General features: G+C 42.0%; 1 protein-coding gene across 29 annotated transcripts in view; it reads right to left on the reverse strand.

Moving 5' to 3' along the window:
* LOC107092344 (CUGBP Elav-like family member 2) overlaps positions 1 to 18,276 on the reverse strand; it is a 312,350-nt gene that overhangs the window by 118,312 nt on the left and 175,762 nt on the right. For all 29 annotated transcript variants that reach the window (XM_015386752.1, XM_015386762.1, XM_015386771.1 and 26 more), the window contains one exon: positions 5,878 to 6,074. In XM_015386752.1, the coding sequence (XP_015242238.1) occupies positions 5,878 to 6,074 (197 nt within the window). The remainder of the gene's footprint in view (positions 1 to 5,877; positions 6,075 to 18,276) is intronic.

The raw sequence follows: 18,276 nt of genomic DNA on the forward strand, positions 1-18,276 counted from the left end.
TCCCAGTTTGATCCTTTGTTGAATCATTTATTTATTCCTCGTCATTCGACTTCGGCCCAATTCTGATTTACGGTTCTACTAAGCAGCTCAGAGAAACGGGTTTGGGCCACAGCAGACGGTCGAGAACATTAAAGTTGTAGGGAAATCACATTAAATGTGAAATCATTCTGGCTTTAACATGTATATAAATGTACTCTTTATCAGATGATATTGTCCAAAAATTTAAAAAATCTCAATTCTTTCGTTATCTTCTGCAGGCCAGTTAGTTCTACATCAGCCTGAACACCTAAATTCGGCCAATCATATATAAACGGTCATCTGTCAATCAAATTTTTTCAGTCATAGCATCTTGATTCATATGTCGCAGCTAATATACGCAACGGTTGAAATCACAATCCTTTCCTTTCCCATTGAGTTCCGTCTCAGTGTTCACGGGGATGGACGTCTGTGTCTTCAGCAGGCGTAGAGCTAACAGAACTGGCAGCGTTGCGAACATCTTCGTCCCCGCTTTCCTCCTCTAAATAAAAAATGGCTGACGGAGGAAACTCATCCACGACCTCTTAACATCCACATAATTTTGGGTTTAGAAGAGCAAATAACTTAGGAACTGTAAGCCCAGATTACATGTGCAATACAATATTTGAAAGCTAACACCCTCTAGTGTCTGAATAAAATTGGGTGAGTAGAACACACGCTAAGCTGCATCAGCTCAAACGTGACTCAAAGTCGTTTTTTTTTTTTTATTCTCTGAAATGTTGTAACTAATTATAACCCACCTTTTATTTTTAATACCAAAATTTATTTCAATGAATCTTTAACAGAGTTTCCGCGGGTCATCAAAAATCTTTAAAAGTCATTAAATTATTATTCTTTAAATTAAGGCCTTAATTGGCATTAAAATTCATCAAATGTGATTATCGATTAGCATTTAAAATGCTTTAATAAAAAAAAAAAAAGTATATAAATACAATTTATCGCAATATATTTGAGCAGAACTGCCTCCGCTTGATCGTAAAGTCGTAAGTCCAGGAAAGAAGCTCGAGACGGAGAAAAAGCTAGAGAATGGGAAATTGCAATTTTCAACAAAACTTGCTAGAAACAAGAAATTCGGGACATGGCTGCAACCTGTCGACAGTAAAGATGACAGAGGATTTTGGCGTGTATATATGATAGCCATGAGTACTTGTTGATGGGGGAAGAGCATTAAAATAGCATTAAATAAGAGTTACACATTCCTGTCTAAACCCTGTTTTTTCTAATCTAATTTCCAGCCTTTTTACGTAAATTAACCATCTGCTGTTTAAACACTGTTTGTTTAATTGTTCGTCCATCTTTATGTCAATAAAGTTTTTTCATGCATCCATTTTCTGCACGCTTATCCCAAGCGGGGTCACGAGAGACGTGAACCCGACCTCGATCAGCCTACGTCGAGAGGCGGAGTTTTTCAAACATTTTCAAATGTTCACAGTTGAAGTTTTGGAGGAAACTTTAAACCTAAAGCTAATTTAATCCCTTTTATTTCCCCCTCCTCCTCTGAGGGCTAACTCGAATCCTGACCTCGATGGATGAGGACGCTAAACCTAAGGTATCTGGATCTTGGTATCTTGGATGGACTTTTGGCGTGACCTTTCAGCTCTGATTGTAAACATTGCGACGCCCCGTCCCTGAACTACGGCATATCGCCAAAGGTTGGAGCGTATAGAGGTCAGAGATCAAAGCACCCATCAGAACGAGACGACCTGGAGGAGGTCCGGCTTCACTCATCCTGAGATCTGAAGCCATCCATTCATTTATGTACTGGAGCTGAATTGTTAAACATCTGGTAGAGATTTCATGTCAATAGCTGATTAAAGAGACGATCCCTGACAGAAACAGGTGGAGATATTCCCCCCCTGTGCAGGAAGGGGATGAGCAGGTGATTTCACCCTGATGAAACCAGAGCAAACGTCCAATTCTGAACTATTTGAACATATTTTCATGTTGTTGTTTCTGTCTTAAAGATGAGCCACCGTCAGCAGGAGCAGTCAGCTTGGATTTCATTCAAACTGAGCTTCTTATACCAACAGCTGGAAAGATTTATCAAGATGGGGCTAATTTCACCAAGAGGAGAAAAATAAATAAAACAAACTTCAGTACGATTTGATAGATTTTAATCCTGCTTCCTTCAGCCTCTGATCTTCAAACCTGTTTTTCATTATTGTTGAAATAATCTGTCTGTCTGTGGTTAATAATGAAAACTAAAGAGGTAAAATAGATCTGATGTAATTAGGAAGATTAAAGGTGTAAGTATGTTTATTTATCGCCGGAGTTAATGTGACTAAAGATCTCAAAAGAAAATGTGATTTTAAAAGCTTCAGTTAAAAGGAATCAAACTGGGTGGATTCTTTTTTCAAATAAAAGATCACAATTTGGGGAAATTAGAGGGAAGTTTGTCCATTTAAGCTTCATTATCAGAAATAGACCTGACTATCATCAGCATAGATGCATTACCTGATCATCTACAGTATGATTATATCATAATTTCTTTCATTTTACAGTTTAATCTTGATGTTTATCATTGTTAGGTTTAGTCTGTGAGGCAGACACCCTGTCTACTTTTAAGGCTAGGCTTAAAACTTTCCTTTTTGATAAAGCTTCTAGCTAGAGTGGCTCAGGTTATCCTGAGCTATCTCTATAGTTATGCTGCTATAGACTTAGACTGCTGGAGGACATAGGGACCCCTTTTTCATCATTCTGCTTCATTCTATCTCTATTCTCCCACTCTGCAGAATCTGTTAGTTCAATCTCAACGTTCTGCTCCCAGACTGGATGATCTGGTGAACTGCAAAGTTTCTTGAGATGACATGTGTTGTGAATTGGCACTATAGATAAACTGAATTGAATTAAATTAGAAACCTTTTATGGCTTCCTGATTCTTGGTTGGATGCATGAAGCCCTTTTAGTGACAGATGGGTCAGATTTCCATGTTCACAGGTTCAGGTTTCTAAAACCAAACGCATCTAAGCGTTTTCCTCGGCAGCGTTTCATCAGCTGGAGGAAAACTTTAGGTCACAGTCATCATTTTTCAGAAAAATAACACTGACATTCACAACAATTCTCTTGTTTATCATGACAGATTATAACAGATTAACTCCTGTTCAGAGAGTGGATTTAGAAAAGGAGCCGTGTTGTTTTCTAATCCAGCAAACAAGCCTTATTTCTCAAAGCTTCATTTTTTATTTTGTGTTTTCTGCTAAATTTCCTCAGAGAGTTTCTCTGGTATTGATCTTTTCATGTTGTGTTCTCCTCTTCCGTTTGCCCCTTGGTTCCTTTTAGGAATTAGAGAGAAATCAACTAAAGAGGATGCAGACGAAACAAAGGAGAAAAAAAAGCAATAGAGTTGCAGGTTTTTCTCTTTTTACAGCTGCAGCTGTGAAGGTAACATGTTTCCAAACAGCTGCTGTACATACAAAGTGTATCTGGGTCATTAGGAGCAGAACCAGGAGGCCTTTTTGGTCCCAAAAAGCTGAAGTGTTGTTCCCCACAGCAGAACATAGCAGAGCAGGAGAGGAAAAGCTGCTAAAGATGAGGCCTTAGTGAGCCGGGAGAGAAGAGCTGGTGCAAACTAAGGCCGGCTAGAGCTCAATCAGAACACTTTGCACATCTAGAGTGCATAACGATGGCCGCATTGGAGACACTGGATGAGTGGATGATTCCTGGAAGGACGCTGTCTCCAGGCTCTCATGAGCTCCAATGACTCACAGTTACAATGGGCCAGAAAGAAGAGCCAATGAACTATCAGAACCAGGAGGACTCCTCTAACCAGCTGGCAACTAGTTAAGGCTTCAAAATGTCGTCTCAGTCTGAGAAACCATCGGCGTTCCTGATCAGCGTTCTCCTAAAGGTGTCTGAGAACCAATCAATAGGGAGTCCTGGTTGGTTCTGGACCAACTCTCCCATCTTTGGACCATTTTTTATTTATCTTTTGGGTTTTTAATTCAAACTGAATTAGTTTGTTCCTCCTCAGGTGATCATCTGCAGGATTTCATGGGTTTTTAACATCTTTGTCTAAGTTTAACAGCCGTTTCTTATCCTCATTTTTATTTTAACACCTTATAACAGAGGTAAGCAATTAAAAATCAGCCGTGTCCGAATAAAGAAAATCAGCCATCAGTAAAGGTCCGCAGACATTTATAATTCTAATCTGTTACTTTAAACAGAATTTAACACTGAAATAGAATGAGGTGTTTATACATTCATGTAATACGTTGAATTTTTAAATAGAAAATATAAAAAATCGATAATTTTTCCTTTTTAAAAAGTAGAGAACAACAATTTTTCAGTTTAGTGTATAGACAATTTCCTGACTCACTTTTTAAAAACGTTTTTTCAAAAGCATGTTTTCAAAATCTAAAACTTTTCATAAAAATAAACTCCTGAAAACCAAGTTGAGCCAAAAGTCTAAAGTTCGCTAAATATTTGTTGCTTCCCATATGATTGAACATAACTATTAAACATTTACAAACTCTAAAAAGGTAACTAGGACTATAAAAGGAAACCCGATTAATATATTTATGTTAATAGTTATTTTACTTCTTAATACACTGGAAAAATGATCTAGAAATGAGTACAAATATCTTAAATGAAGTGAATTTACACGTAATTTGAGTAGGTAAATGAGATGAAGAAGCAGGGTTAGACGATGAAGATGAGTTTTTATTTATAACATATTTAATATGGATGAAATCTATATGTAAAGATGCGTTCATGTTCCTTCTGTTGTTGGCAGAACATCACCTCATCCGCAAACATGGTGCCAGTTACAGACTTTCTAACTCCTTTCATTTCTGCTTGCATTTTAAGCATGCAGGACATTGGCACGAAGAAAAAGCTATTTTTAATGTTTATAAAGCTTGCAGATCCTTTACAGCTTCAAAAAACCTCTGCTGTTAAAAGGGAGTTTTTCCTCTCCACTGTCGCTACAAGCATGCTTAGTGTGAGGGATTGCCTTCGAGTCAATGAGTCGATGCAATCAACTGGTTTTCCTTAGATAGAAAACTTTGAATCAATTTGACTGATGATGTGGTAAACTGTAAAGTGTCTTGAGATGACGTGTGATGTGAATTGGCGCTATAGAAATAAACTGAATTAAATTTAATAGAAAAAAAACAAATCAAAAGTTAGAAGAAATAAAAAGCTTGTAAAATGTAAACCAGTCCTTCCGTTAAATCTTGTTTTATAAATCTAAAATCTTTCTGAGGTATAAAACCAAGATGCTGCAGGTGATGAAAAGGGTCCAGCAGCTTCTCTGGAGACACTTTGAAACTTCAGATGAGGTTCTGGGTCTGATGGAGGCGTCACGTCTCTCCTGTCAGTCTCCCTCTCGGCGTGTCTCATTACAAGTGTCATCAGCGCCCACTCTGCTTGATGCGTGTTAATACGGCGCCGCCATTGTCTGCCCATTTGTTGCTGCGTCTCTATTGTTTGCTCTCACACTTGACAAACTCATCAAAGGGAGGGAAAAAAAGAAGGAACGGGAGGGAAAATGGCAGCAAATCACACAGTTTTCGCACAATTGACTCTGCAAGTCTGGCAGGGCGCGTCTTTGTCTTCGAATGGTCCAAACAATATGAGCCGGCCGGTGTGGTTCTGAGATCTGTTCAGACATTAACCATCCTGGAATGAGCAGCAGCCTCTGGAAGATCTGCCTTTTCTGTGTCTGTCTGCACCTGTGTCCCCGTTCTGAAAACTGTTTTCAGTCCGGAGTAACCAGAGGAGGAGTAAAACCCAACCAGTGCAGGGAAAGATGAAGATATGAAGAGGAGAACATGGACACAAACAGCAGACATACAGACATGATGGAGCAGACGGATCACATCACATCGAGACGAGCGGTACCTTTGCTCTGTGGAGGGTTCTGGCTGCGGTCTCGGAGGATGTTGATCTGGTAGACGGCTCCGTACGGCTCAAACAGCTCCTTCAGCTCCTTCTCCGACCAGGAGCGCGGGATCTGACCCACAAACATCTTGATGGCGTCCGGGTCCGGCTGATCCGAATGCTCCAGTGCCCCGTTCATCTTCCCGGCCGTGCCGTTACTGCGGGACAGACAAGAGAGATGGCGTTAGTCTGATACCAGAAGCTTCACCTAGACCAGGGGTAACACACTAAAAATCAGCAGGGTCAGAATAAATAAAATCATCAACCAGTTAAGGTCTGGAGACAGTTTCAATTATAATCCGTTACTTTAAACACTGAAATAAAATGAGGTTTTTATGCATCCATGTTATACATTGAAGTCTACGGAGCCCCTAAAGGGACATGGAGGGAAAAAAAAGAACTTTTGCGAGATTCCGCAATACTTTTGCGAGATCCCGCAATACTTTTGCGAGATCACGCAAAAGTATTGCGGGATGTTGCAAAAGTTCATTTTTTGCAAGATCTCGCAATACTTTTGCGAGATCCCGCAATACTTTTGCGAGATCCCACAATACTTTTGCAGGATCTCGCAATACTTTTACGAGATCCCGCATTAGTTTTGCGAGATCCCGCAATACTTTTGCGAGATCCCACAATACTTTTGCAGGATCTCGCAATACTTTTACGAGATTGCGGGATGTCGCAAAAGTTCATTTTTTGCGAGATATCGCAATACTTTTGTGAGATCCCGCAATACTTTTGCGAGATCCCACAATACTTTTGCGAGATCTCGCAATACTTTTGTGAGATCCCGCAATACTTTTGCGAGATCCCACAATACTTTTGCAGGATCTCACAATACTTTTGCAGGATCTCGCAATACTTTTACGAGATCCCGCAATAGTTTTGCGAGATCTCGCAAGAGTTTTGCGGGATCTCGCAAAAGTTTATTTTCCCCCTCCACGTCCCTTTAGGGGCTCCGTAGAAGTCTTAAATACAAAACAAGAAAAAAAAAACAAAAAAATGTTTTCCATTTTAAAATCTAAATTGTTTTTTGAAGTAGAGAACAACAATCTTTCAGTTTGGTATATAGAAAATTTTCTGATTTACATATTTTATAAAACACCCAAACTGACAGTTTGAATTTTTTCAGATAACAAGCGGTAATTTACAAATGTTTTAAATCAGGTTGGGTCCAGATCTGGACCACCGTAATCCATGACCTCTGGTCTAGGATAACAGACTGTCTCCAACCTTCATCTAAAGTCTTCCTCAGATTGAGCACAGATCAGATTAGTTTCCACCACAGGAGGCCATTTTTGGTTTGATTAGAGCTCAAAGTTTCTGACTAAATCAGTGCTACAAACCAAGTATAAGCATTAAACATTCAGCACGTAAAACAACTAAGTGAACATTTTATCTCCACCTTAATTCAGAATTCAGTCAAATGGAAAACCACCCGGATAAAATGGGAAGAAGAACTAGACATGGAATGGTTCTGGAAGCAGCTCCTGATGGTTCCACTTCCTGGGACCTTTTATGGACTTCCTGTGGTCAGAAAGCACATCTGACCTTCATGTTTGCACTTCTTTAAAGTCCTCCTTTATCGTTCTTGGACTAAATGTGAAACCCGCTGACAGAGAGTGGAGCTGTTTCAGTTTCACTCAGGTCCGACCGGCTAATGGCTCCTTTCACTCAGCATGTCATTCCAGCAGACGTATTCAAACAGCCCAGGTCACAGAAAAAACACATCAATTACCAGCTGCTCCCCTACAGTGATTTTAAATAATTGCAATAAATTAGACGTGAGACGGCTGTGATGTCAGGGAGAAATATCCCAACTTCTACAAGGTTGGAGAGAAAAATATCTGTAGAAGGAAAACAGTCTGAATCCATCAGAACGCTGCAGCTAACTTAGAAACAGCCAAATCTGTCAGATGAGGACCACAAATTCTACATTTTCTGCCTGTGAAGCATCCTTCACACCATTACAGGGACACAGAGCCAGCAGGAGCCGCACTAATAAAGCTCTCTGGGGGGCCGCCGCAGACCCTCGCTGCCGGGAGAGGCAGCTTTCAATTCCCGCTTTACAGCAGGCAATTTTTATACACAGCGACCTGACACATCAGCAAACTGACATTTCACCGAGGAGCTAAATGTGGTTTTCTGATGGCAGAGGATCCTCAGAGCCTCACCAACTCACATTTCATTCCTGCTTCCTGCCAGCCAATCAGATGGCTGGAATTAGAGACGACAACCTGATGAAGATCAAACTGAGCCTCAGATGGTTTTTGGTCTCAGTAGCTCAGAACCTGCTGATCCACTGGGATCTTACTGGTGTGGACAGTTAGAACAGAATGGGCAGACTGGTCCAAGACGATTGGGAGGCCCCAATATCTCAGACGGCTGTCCGTTTCCTACCAAGCCATGCAGAACATCGACTACACCAGATGCAGCGTGCATCAGATGGGAGCGGCAACCCGAGGCTGGATATCTACAGAACTGGATGGTTATATGTTGGAGGACTGAGCTGATGAGTCCGTTTCAGCTGCAATGTTTAGAATCTGGAGTAAACACATGAAACCCAGATCCATCCTGGACACTATCAGCGGTTCTAGCATTGGGTTGGGGTGATAAGCTATGGGGCTATTGGTGCTAATCTATGGGGGATATGGGTGCTAAGCTATAGCAGGTATGGGTGCTAAAATATGGGAGCTCTGAGGCTAAGCTATAGGAGCTAGGGGAGCTAAAATATGGGAGCTCTGAGTCTAAGATATAGGAGCTATCGGTGCTAATCTATAGGAGCTAGAGGAGCTAAAATATGAGAGCTCTGAGGCTAAGCTATAGGAGATATGGGTGCTAAGATATGGGAGCTATGGGTGCTAAGCTATCTATGGGGGCTATGGTTGCTAAGCTATAGCAGCTTTTAATGCTAATATATATGAGCAATGGTGCTAAGATATGGGAGCTATGGGTGCTAAGCCATCTATGGGAGCAATGGATGCTAAGCTTTAGGAGCTATGGGTGCTAAGATATAGGAGCTATGGGTGCTAAGCCATCTATGGGAGCTATGGATGCTAAGCTTTAAGAGCTATGGATGCTAAGCTTTAGGAGCTATGGGTTCCAAGCTATGAGTGCTAAGATATGGGGGGGCTAAGCTATGGGTGCTATGGGGGCTAAGCTATAGGGGCTATAGATGCTTAGATATTGGGCTATGGGTGCTAAGCTATAGGAGCTATGAGTGCTAAGATATGAGGACTATGGGTACTTATCTATAGGAGTTATGGGTGCTAAGATATGGGGGCTATGAGTGCTAAGCTATAGGAGCAATAGGTACTAAGCTATGAGTGCTAAGATATGGGGGCTAAGCTACGGGTGCTATGGGGGCTAAACTATAGGGGCTATAGATCCTTATATATTAGGCTACGGGTGCTAATCTACAGGAGCTATGAGTGCTAAGCTACGGGGGCTATGGGTGCTAAGCTATGAGTACTAAGACATGGGGGCTAAGCTATAGGAGCTTTGGTTGCTATGATATGGGGGCTAATGTGTGCTAATCCATAGGAGCTATGGGTGCTAAGCTATGAGTGCTAAGATATGGTGGCTATCATCTGACCAAGGTTAGCAATGCTGGATATAAAAGTAAAAACACTCAACAGTTCTTTGCAAATTGATTACAAATGTGTTTAACTATCAACCAGAGTTCATTCAAGCCTGACTTTCCTCAAGATCAACATTGAAGCTAACATTAGCTGTGCTTGTACAAAGTTCCATATTTAACATGTATCAACTTAAAGCAAAAAGCGGTCAGAACACATTCATGACTGTTAAACTAAGTTATTTAATGATAACTTATAGTTTTTAAGTCAATGAGAAACCTTTATAGCCTAAAGATGCTTCGCTAACGCTACTATTGGAGCCAGGAGGAAAACAGTCCAGTCTCAAGAGGCGGGATTTTCTGAAAAGTAGCCAATCACAGGCGGCTTACTTTTTCCAGTGGTTCCTCCCTCAAAGTTACGTATGTTGAAACTTTTTACAGTTTGAATTTAAGCAGGACAGGTTTATGTTTAAGATACTTTTAATTTATTCAGTGTTATTTTGTATTAAAGTGAATTGCTGGATAATAATTTGTTTTCCATGTGTTTACGTCACACATAAATATGCATCTAATTCAATGCAATTTCACACACAAACGGGGGCTAAAAAAAAAATCACCACACCGGGAGGGGTAAAGGCAATCGGGTCGGCTGGCACGCACAGCAACCTAGGCAACGCTAGTCATCAAGTGTGTGGAAACCTAGCCATGTGCGGAGAGAAGGAGCATGGACTCATGCCTCCAACATACGAATGTTAAAAATGCGCAACGAGAGCCAGCGAAGTCTGTGGTCTGTTCAAAATGGCAAAGAAGCAGTCGGATAAAACCCAGTCTATGTTCATTTATTGCTCCATTTTCTCTTTGTTATTCTGGGCATTAGGGAGGAATTGTATTATCTTAAAACAGAGAAACAAAGCCTAATCCCAGGCTTGGTCCACTGACAACACTAATGCCACGTTATAAAGCTCAGCAAGTGAAAGGGTGAGAGCAAAGGAAGAGAGCAGGAAAGGGTGAGGAGGAATATAAAGAGAGACACATCCAGACCTTTGAACGCGGGCCATCCATCTTTTGCAGAAGGAGCCGAGGCGCTCAGCAGAAACGCCCCATTCCTTAAACGACTTAAAGGACATGTCAAATAAAGACGCCAGAACCGGGGAGGGGAGTCAACGAGCAGAACCTGCACTAACAGTCCTCAGGGCATTAACCGTTCCCCGCTAAGCTGTCCGATAAATCGCCTGGGCCTGCGCGGCGAAGGAGCCCCCAGGGATGCGGCTGACGGTGGGGAGGAAAGGGAGGAAGGGAAGGTAAATGACGGCTGCAAACTGCAGCTTTTCCTCTGGATCTCCTAAAAGATGGAAGGAGGATGGAGCTGAGGAGCCCCGGCGGTCGCTGAGGTCAGACTGCAGGACATCATGCCTTCTCCCTCCGACACACAGAGCCGACGTTTCAGAAGGAAAGTGAAAACAATCCCTCATTGTTGGCTGTGTGTGTGAGGCTCCAGGGTTCGAATGAGTCCGAGGGGCAGACGACACAATAGGCAGTGTCAGAGGAGCGCCTTCCTCGTCCAGGACACTGGGCAACATTCACTCTGCCTGCTAACACAATAAATAGCTTCACCCTGGAAGCTGGAAGGCGTACCCACGCTCACAGAGCTATCTTGTCTAGATTGCATGCTCCATCTTTTCCCGTGGGGGGGTTGGAGTAGGCGACTCTTCCTAACCATGAAGGAATGAGCGTCCCTGTGGCCAAAACCGACAAGGTGTTATTGTAGACCCGCAGAGCTTTAGTGTGCGAGGACATGTTTGCAGAAATGTGTGAAGCTCAGCAGGAATGTGTCCTGGGGCTCGGATTAAGTCGTTGAGTGGATCCAGTGCTGCCGCCGCTTCTCCATCACCCTCCCCTTTTCCCTCTTCTTCCTCTACTTTTCTATCTCTCCCTCTCAATTTGAGCCAATTGTCTGCCTTAATGGCTTAAGTATTGCTTCCATCACTCCAGCGTCCCTGCAGCACCGGGGCCGCGGCTGAGGGCTGATCTACACTCAGAGTGTGCTCTGTCACACTGGAAGAAAAGTGTCTGGATGGGTCTTTGAAGCAGCTGCTGAGGGCTGTTATTCCCACATCTGATGCATCACACAGGAGGCTTGTTCAGCCCAGCTGAAGCTTCACTCCACTGACCATGAAACCTTTTGTTCCAAAGCTCCTCTGAACAGCAGCTCTGCAAGAAAACACCAAAACGTTTTAGAAAGAAGAGCCAATTTAGCAGCGGTGATCTGTGACCTTGGTAAGACCACGTTATCACAGGAAATTATTACAGTAATCTGCTTTAAATAAAATCTGAAAATGTGAAAAAAAAACAATGTTGTCCTGGAGGAGCAGCCTGGAGGACGGGTAGTTGATTCCAGGAAGCTTAAATAAATCGGAGTTACTCTGGAAGTTAATTCATATCAGGCAAAATCTACAGGATATTACTGGTTTTGATTAAATCTGCAGGTTGTTTGTTATTCAAATCAATTCAGTTTATTTCTATAGCACCAATTCACAACACATGTCATCTCATCTAAAATTTAACCAGATCATCCATTCAGATTGAAGATTTCTAACTAATGAAAACCAGTTGAAAGCAATCCCTCACACTACACTGGAAGAACGATCTAGAAATAAGTGAAAATGTCTTAAAATAAGTGTATTTACCCTTAATTTGAGTAGGTAAATGAAATAGTTTGACAGTGAAATTAGTATTTTTTACTCTTAAAATAAGATTAGATTGTATGCATTTAAAATAAAACAATGCATATGTTTTCTTATTTAAGTGTAAATGTTCTCGTTCCATTGGCAAGATGTCTCTTTTACCTTCTAAATCTAAGAACAAATGCGCCTATTTTAAGAAAAAATGACTTATCTAGATTTTTTCCAGTGTAAGCATGCTTGTAGCGACAGTGGAGAGAAAAAACTCCCTTTTAACGGGAAGAAACCTCCAGCAGATCAGGCTCAGTGTGAGCGGCCATCTGCTGAGGCCCACTGGGGTTCAAGGAGACAGAAGCAGACATAGAAAAGGCAACTGTAGAAGGCGGCCAGGCAGAGGATGAAGAGAGACCATCCAGACAGTCATAGTCAGAGAAACAGGACTACACTGAAAAACAACCTCTGTAAACAAAGGTGTTGATGGCAGCAGCACAGCTGATATTTCTCTCCAGGGTGGAATCACATTAGCGACACCATAAGTTGAGCTAGCATTAAGGTTATGCTACCTCAATGAATGAAAATCCAAAATTCAGTTGAAATCCTTAACCTTATTTACTAAAATGCACAGAATATGTGATAAAGAAATGTCCTACAACCACCTTTCTGCATGAGCAAACACTCATGTTTTCTAGTTTTCAGTCTGAAGCTGCAAAACAGCCCAGAAACAACAAGCAGATGAAGAAAATGGGGCTCCAACAAGCTCCACAGTCTGCATTTACCAGCTCCGCTGGCCTTGTTCACAGCTGGAGCCCAAAAGGCAGCAGGACAGAAATGTGCAACATCCGCCAGCAGGAAAAGAGACGGAGGCAGGTAAAAGTGTGCAGATGAGCCGGGGCGAGGAGTAAGCACAGCTCAGAGCTCAGCGTGTGTCCTCCCTCAGAAAGCGGCACACGTGCATTTACAGGGATCCCACATGCGTTCACGCACGAGCTGCAGTTCAGGCTGGCTGCGCTGATCCCCTGCTGCTGCTTCCTTCTGTTTCTGCTCCAAAGCGCACATCCTCTGACTTCCTTAACCCTGCGAATGCAGCACGCTCAAACACATGACAGAGAACTCCTCTCCTCTCTGCACCGACACACAGCGCAGCGGGTTGGGCCAGGCTGCCACATGACTCCTCTCGTTGGCAGGATGTTGGTGGGGTGTGTAACAGGCCCACAGAGAATCTAATCTTGTTGACAAGCAGAGTGAGAACCATCGTCCCCCCGCCCCCCCTCTTAGGAGGCACAGCGACCAAGGTCAGAAGCAAACACCTCAGCACACTGATATGCCCTCACCCAGAGAGAAGCATCCTCAGATTCCCAGGATATGGGAATACAGAAAAACCCAAATGTTCCGCTGGTTGATGAGAAATCAATGGTTTCAGATCAATGGTTTAAAATTAGCAGCAAACATGATGAACCCAGAGAAACATCTCTAAGGCCGATCCAATGTTACAGTTTTATCTAACAGAACCTTTTCTTTCAGTTCTTAACTCACATTAATACAACTAGGTTTCATAGGCTGTGTCCTAATGTCCTCCCTCATCACTATATAGCAGTTACGCCATTTTAAATGTGCGTCCGGACGTCTAGTGGATGAAAAAGTAGTGGCCTTAAAATTTCCCACAATGCACCTTGAAAAGTAATGATCATCCATCCATAATCCATGGTCACTAGATGACCAGATATATCCTGGATTGCTTTGCAAGAGCTCTAAATAAAGATAATGTTTTGTTTTATTTAAGCTAATTTTGTTACATAAATCATCAAAATAATTTGTTTTATCCAGAGAATTAAGAAATAAGTAATTTAGTTGCGTCTGAAGGTCCGTCCCAATCTCTATATAGTGGTTACGCCATTTTAAATGAGTGTCCCAATGTCTAGTGGATGAAAAAGTAGTGGCTTCAAAATTTCCCACAATGCACTAGGAGAGCAGATATATCCCGAATTGCTGTGCGAGAGCTCTCCTAGCAAAGCATCATGGGATTTGTTATAGCGGGGACAAATAAAGATGGCGCACACACAATGCGGGGAGGCGGAGTTACGTGACCGACGGCGAGCGAAAAGTAGTCATCATCTTTCTGAACGGTCAGTTAACTGAGTTCACAATAAAGTCCCCGCTTTGTATAGGGGTTGAGGGATTTAGGGCGGGCGTTCGAACACAGCCATAGCCAATCATTGTTCATTGAAGCGCATGAATAATTAACCCTTCGTAGCCAAAAATTGGGGCAGTTAAAGTGTATTTTGTGGAGCTGGTTTACAGTTCCCCTTAGTATCTCTACTTTTGTCTCTTGTCTCAACGTTTTCCAGGCCAAGGACCCGCAAACTGACGGCGAGCTGTAGCAGGGACCCCCTAATTATATATATTGTAGGAAATTGTGTTGGAAATTGGTCCTATAGTCACTCTATTACAGATGGAGTGATGTAACTAAAGTAATTTCGCCCTGGGATTATTAAAGTGTTTCTGATTGTGATTCCTGGTTGATGGGACAGGTGTTGTGAATGAAACGGTGCCCAGCTTGAAAGAGCTCCTGTGTGTCTCTTAATGTGAGCATTGATGACTGAAAGACATCTTCTGCCTCCATTTATCTGTTTTTATTACAATGTGTTGAATTCATGTTAATGTGGATTTAAAAACATTTCAATTAGTGGAAAAAATTGCAGGGGGGAATATAAAAAAAAAAGTATGATCAACCGAAACCTTTGCGTCCCCCATGGAGTACCTCTGTGGACCCCCTAGGGGTCGCAAACCCCCTGTTAAAGACGTCTGGTATAGAGAAATATTTAGGCTCCGCCCTCATGAAAGGATCAGGGCAGTTCTTAAGGGTAATGAGAAACTTTTCACTGATACGTGATCTCCTGAGCTTCGCTATTTACCTACAGAGCTGACACGACTCATGATGAGAGGTCAGAATCCTATAAAGTGGAAGATCTCACCATCTTAACCAGAAAACATCCTCCTTTTGTATTACTGTGCATCTTTTTTCTTTCTTTGATCCCCTGGCTTTAAATATGTCTGTTAATGTTTGCCATTCACACTGCAAAAACGACCTAAAAATAAGTCAAAAATGTCTTAAATTAAGTGCATTTACCCTTAATTTGAGTAGGTAAATAGGATTAATTCCCAATGGCATGAGGAGTTTTAGTCTTAAAATCACTATCATCCTACTACAGTGTGTTGAATTCATGTTAATGTGGATTTTAAGACATTTCAATTAGTGGACAACATTGCAGGGGGGAATATATAAAAAGTATGACCGACTGAAACTTTCGAGACCCCCATGGAGTACCTCTGTGGACCCCCTAGGGGTCGCAGACCCCCTGTTGAAGACCTCCGATCTAGACTATTAATACCAGGAGGTGAAATGCAGCTCCAGATGAGCTGAGCGTGTGGTGATGTCACGAGTATTTTCTCTTCCAATTAATCCAGATTTATGCTGCGTGCTCAAGAACATACTTGGCGAGGACACCAGTCCATTGTTGCGTTCTTGTGAATTGAGAAACGAACACTATTTCTCTTCATGGATGTCGCACAATATGCAGAACTCACACTAACCTTATTCTAAAGAACCGCTTCAAGAGGGAAGCAAATCTAGCTTGCAGTTCTACATCTGGTGATGATGTCAATAATTCTGAACAGAAACTAAGATTTTTAACCTTTACCACATATTTTAAATGAATAAGAAAAGAATAAAGCACACTGACTAAGGAACATTACAGGGAATACTTTCTAAACTTTCCCTCAAACATGTGAGGTCACAACATTTAGAGATTAACAAGGTAGAGAATAATTCAGAAACTACTGTGAAAAGCTTTAATTCCCTCCAGAAAAAAAAACGCTTTTCCGGGTCTGAAACTTTTCAAATGCTGTAAAAAAGAAAGTGAAAACAAGATTAGCAACTTCCCCGCGGTTCACACAATACAAGCAACATGCTTTTTCACTCCCAGAGTGTGAGCTTATTCTGTCACCGACAGTGCAAGGCGAATTAGTGAGGCAAACTAAACAAGCGTCAGTCAGTAGTGACTGAATTATGTGGAACACCTTTAGTTGCTCTGTAACAGACTTACAGCAGGAGTAAACTGGCTCCCAGGGGCCCCCGTACCAGCCAAACGAGGGAGTGTGTAATGCCTGTGAATCACTTGAACATCACAATAAACAGTTTTCCACCCACATTAGGTGCAGCCCTGGCAGACTGTATGCAGCACATTTCATTTTTTAGTGTTTCTGTGCTGCAGGGCGGCGGCTTTGATGGAGCCCGCATCTGTGAACGAGTGTGACCGGCTGAAAAGGCTCGGCTCTATGTAGCGCGGTGTGATTGCCGCCACAAACGCCTTCTATGTGTGTGCGCGCGTTGTGTTTATGCGTTTACGGTTGCCATGGAGACGTGGCTGTGCATGCGAAGTGCAGAGAAAACGATCAGATAAATGTCACAGTTGCTTAATGAAGCTGCACTGGTGCCCCGACGCTCAGCTAGCTCTGCGCTAACGAGCTCCCGCACGCCGCCGCCCGCTAATGAGAGGAGACACTCGCACACAGTGAGTGAAACACGTCTCATTTGGCCCGTTTCTCATGTCTCACATTTCCAGCTTGCATTGAAGAATGGATTACAGAGTTCTCTACGAATTAAGCTGCCTGTGAGTAATCGCTGGGAATCCAGTCATGTCTGCTTTGATTCTTGGCTTGCTTCTGCTATTAGCCCTGTGCAGGAAGGACGCCTCACCTTAACTTATAGCTAACTATTCTAAAACATTTCTAGGTTTTCATAATGCAGATTTAGTCTTTGTTTGTTATCATTTTGGTTGATTGGAATATGATCAAATCATTGGTAAAATAAGCTTTAGCTCACTATACATTAAAGAAATACAACCTAAAACAGAAAACATTTACAGCTTTAGCCTAATTTGATCTCTTTTCGGCCATTATTGCATGCTGGTTGAGTTGTACTGGTCAAAGGGTTCCTTAGATCAGGATGAAAAAAGAATAACCAGCTACCAAAGGTCGTCTGCGAGGTCATCGGTGGAGATCTCTAATCAGATCTGGTTCCTAAATCTCACCTACATTTGTCTGTGCGATGACATCATCATCATGACACCCACACCATCACACCGCCTCCACCGAAAAGCACAGAGGATGTGAAGAGTTTTTGATTTCAACCCTGCTGATCTGCAGAACCATTTTCCTCCTCAATGTGGCGCCACGTTAAAGGTATTGTGGAAGATTTTGACGATTTCCCCCTCTCCACGCGTGCAAAAGCATGCACGAGCACATTTCTACTCATGCAATGCTCTGTTAAAAAGTTGTTCTTATTGCTTATACAAACTTATTGTGTCCAAACGTGGACCCTAACCCCTAAATGCCTCAATCACTGTATAAAGTGGGAACTATATAGATGCCATGTATGCCTGTACCACTAGCCAATGGCAACAGCGTGCCACTGTGACAGCAAATCCCATAATGCTTTGCGAGGAGAAAGCACTCCGATATATCTGCCACTGCTGCGGCCTTTCTTTTCTTCTCACACACTTCGTAGACACTCCGCCTTTTTCAAACAACATTAAGAAAGGTGAGGTTCAATGACCGTCTGAAACTGTAGCTCACCACAGATATACGCCTGAAATGAGCACGTAGGAAGGCCGGAATGATTGATAATTAGGAGGACCAATTATTTAGATGATCCACCCGAAAATAAAAGATTGTCCTTTATACCTTTAAGGGAAATAAACCAGAATCATCAGATTTATCACCAATGCTTTACAGCAGAGAAACAATGGAACAAACCCTAAATCCTGTAGTTTTTGGCTTCAAACCATTTTAACAGTCTTTAAATGCATTGATTGCATTATTACACAAACTAATTAATCACAAGGTTTCTTTAATTAATTTTGATTAATCACTAGCCTAAATATTATTGAAAAATACACACTGTGGCAACTTAGGCATTGCTTTTTTTTTTAGCAAATACAGGATCGGTGAATGGAACCTTTTTCGCACCTTGACTTTTAAACAATTACATGAGGTCATTTTACCTAATATTTTTTCATCTTTTAGCCAGTTGTTAAGGCAAAC

This window comes from Cyprinodon variegatus, unplaced genomic scaffold (genome assembly GCF_000732505.1).
Source record: "Cyprinodon variegatus isolate N-32 unplaced genomic scaffold, C_variegatus-1.0 Scaffold376, whole genome shotgun sequence".
Classification (NCBI taxonomy): Eukaryota; Metazoa; Chordata; class Actinopteri; order Cyprinodontiformes; family Cyprinodontidae; genus Cyprinodon; species Cyprinodon variegatus.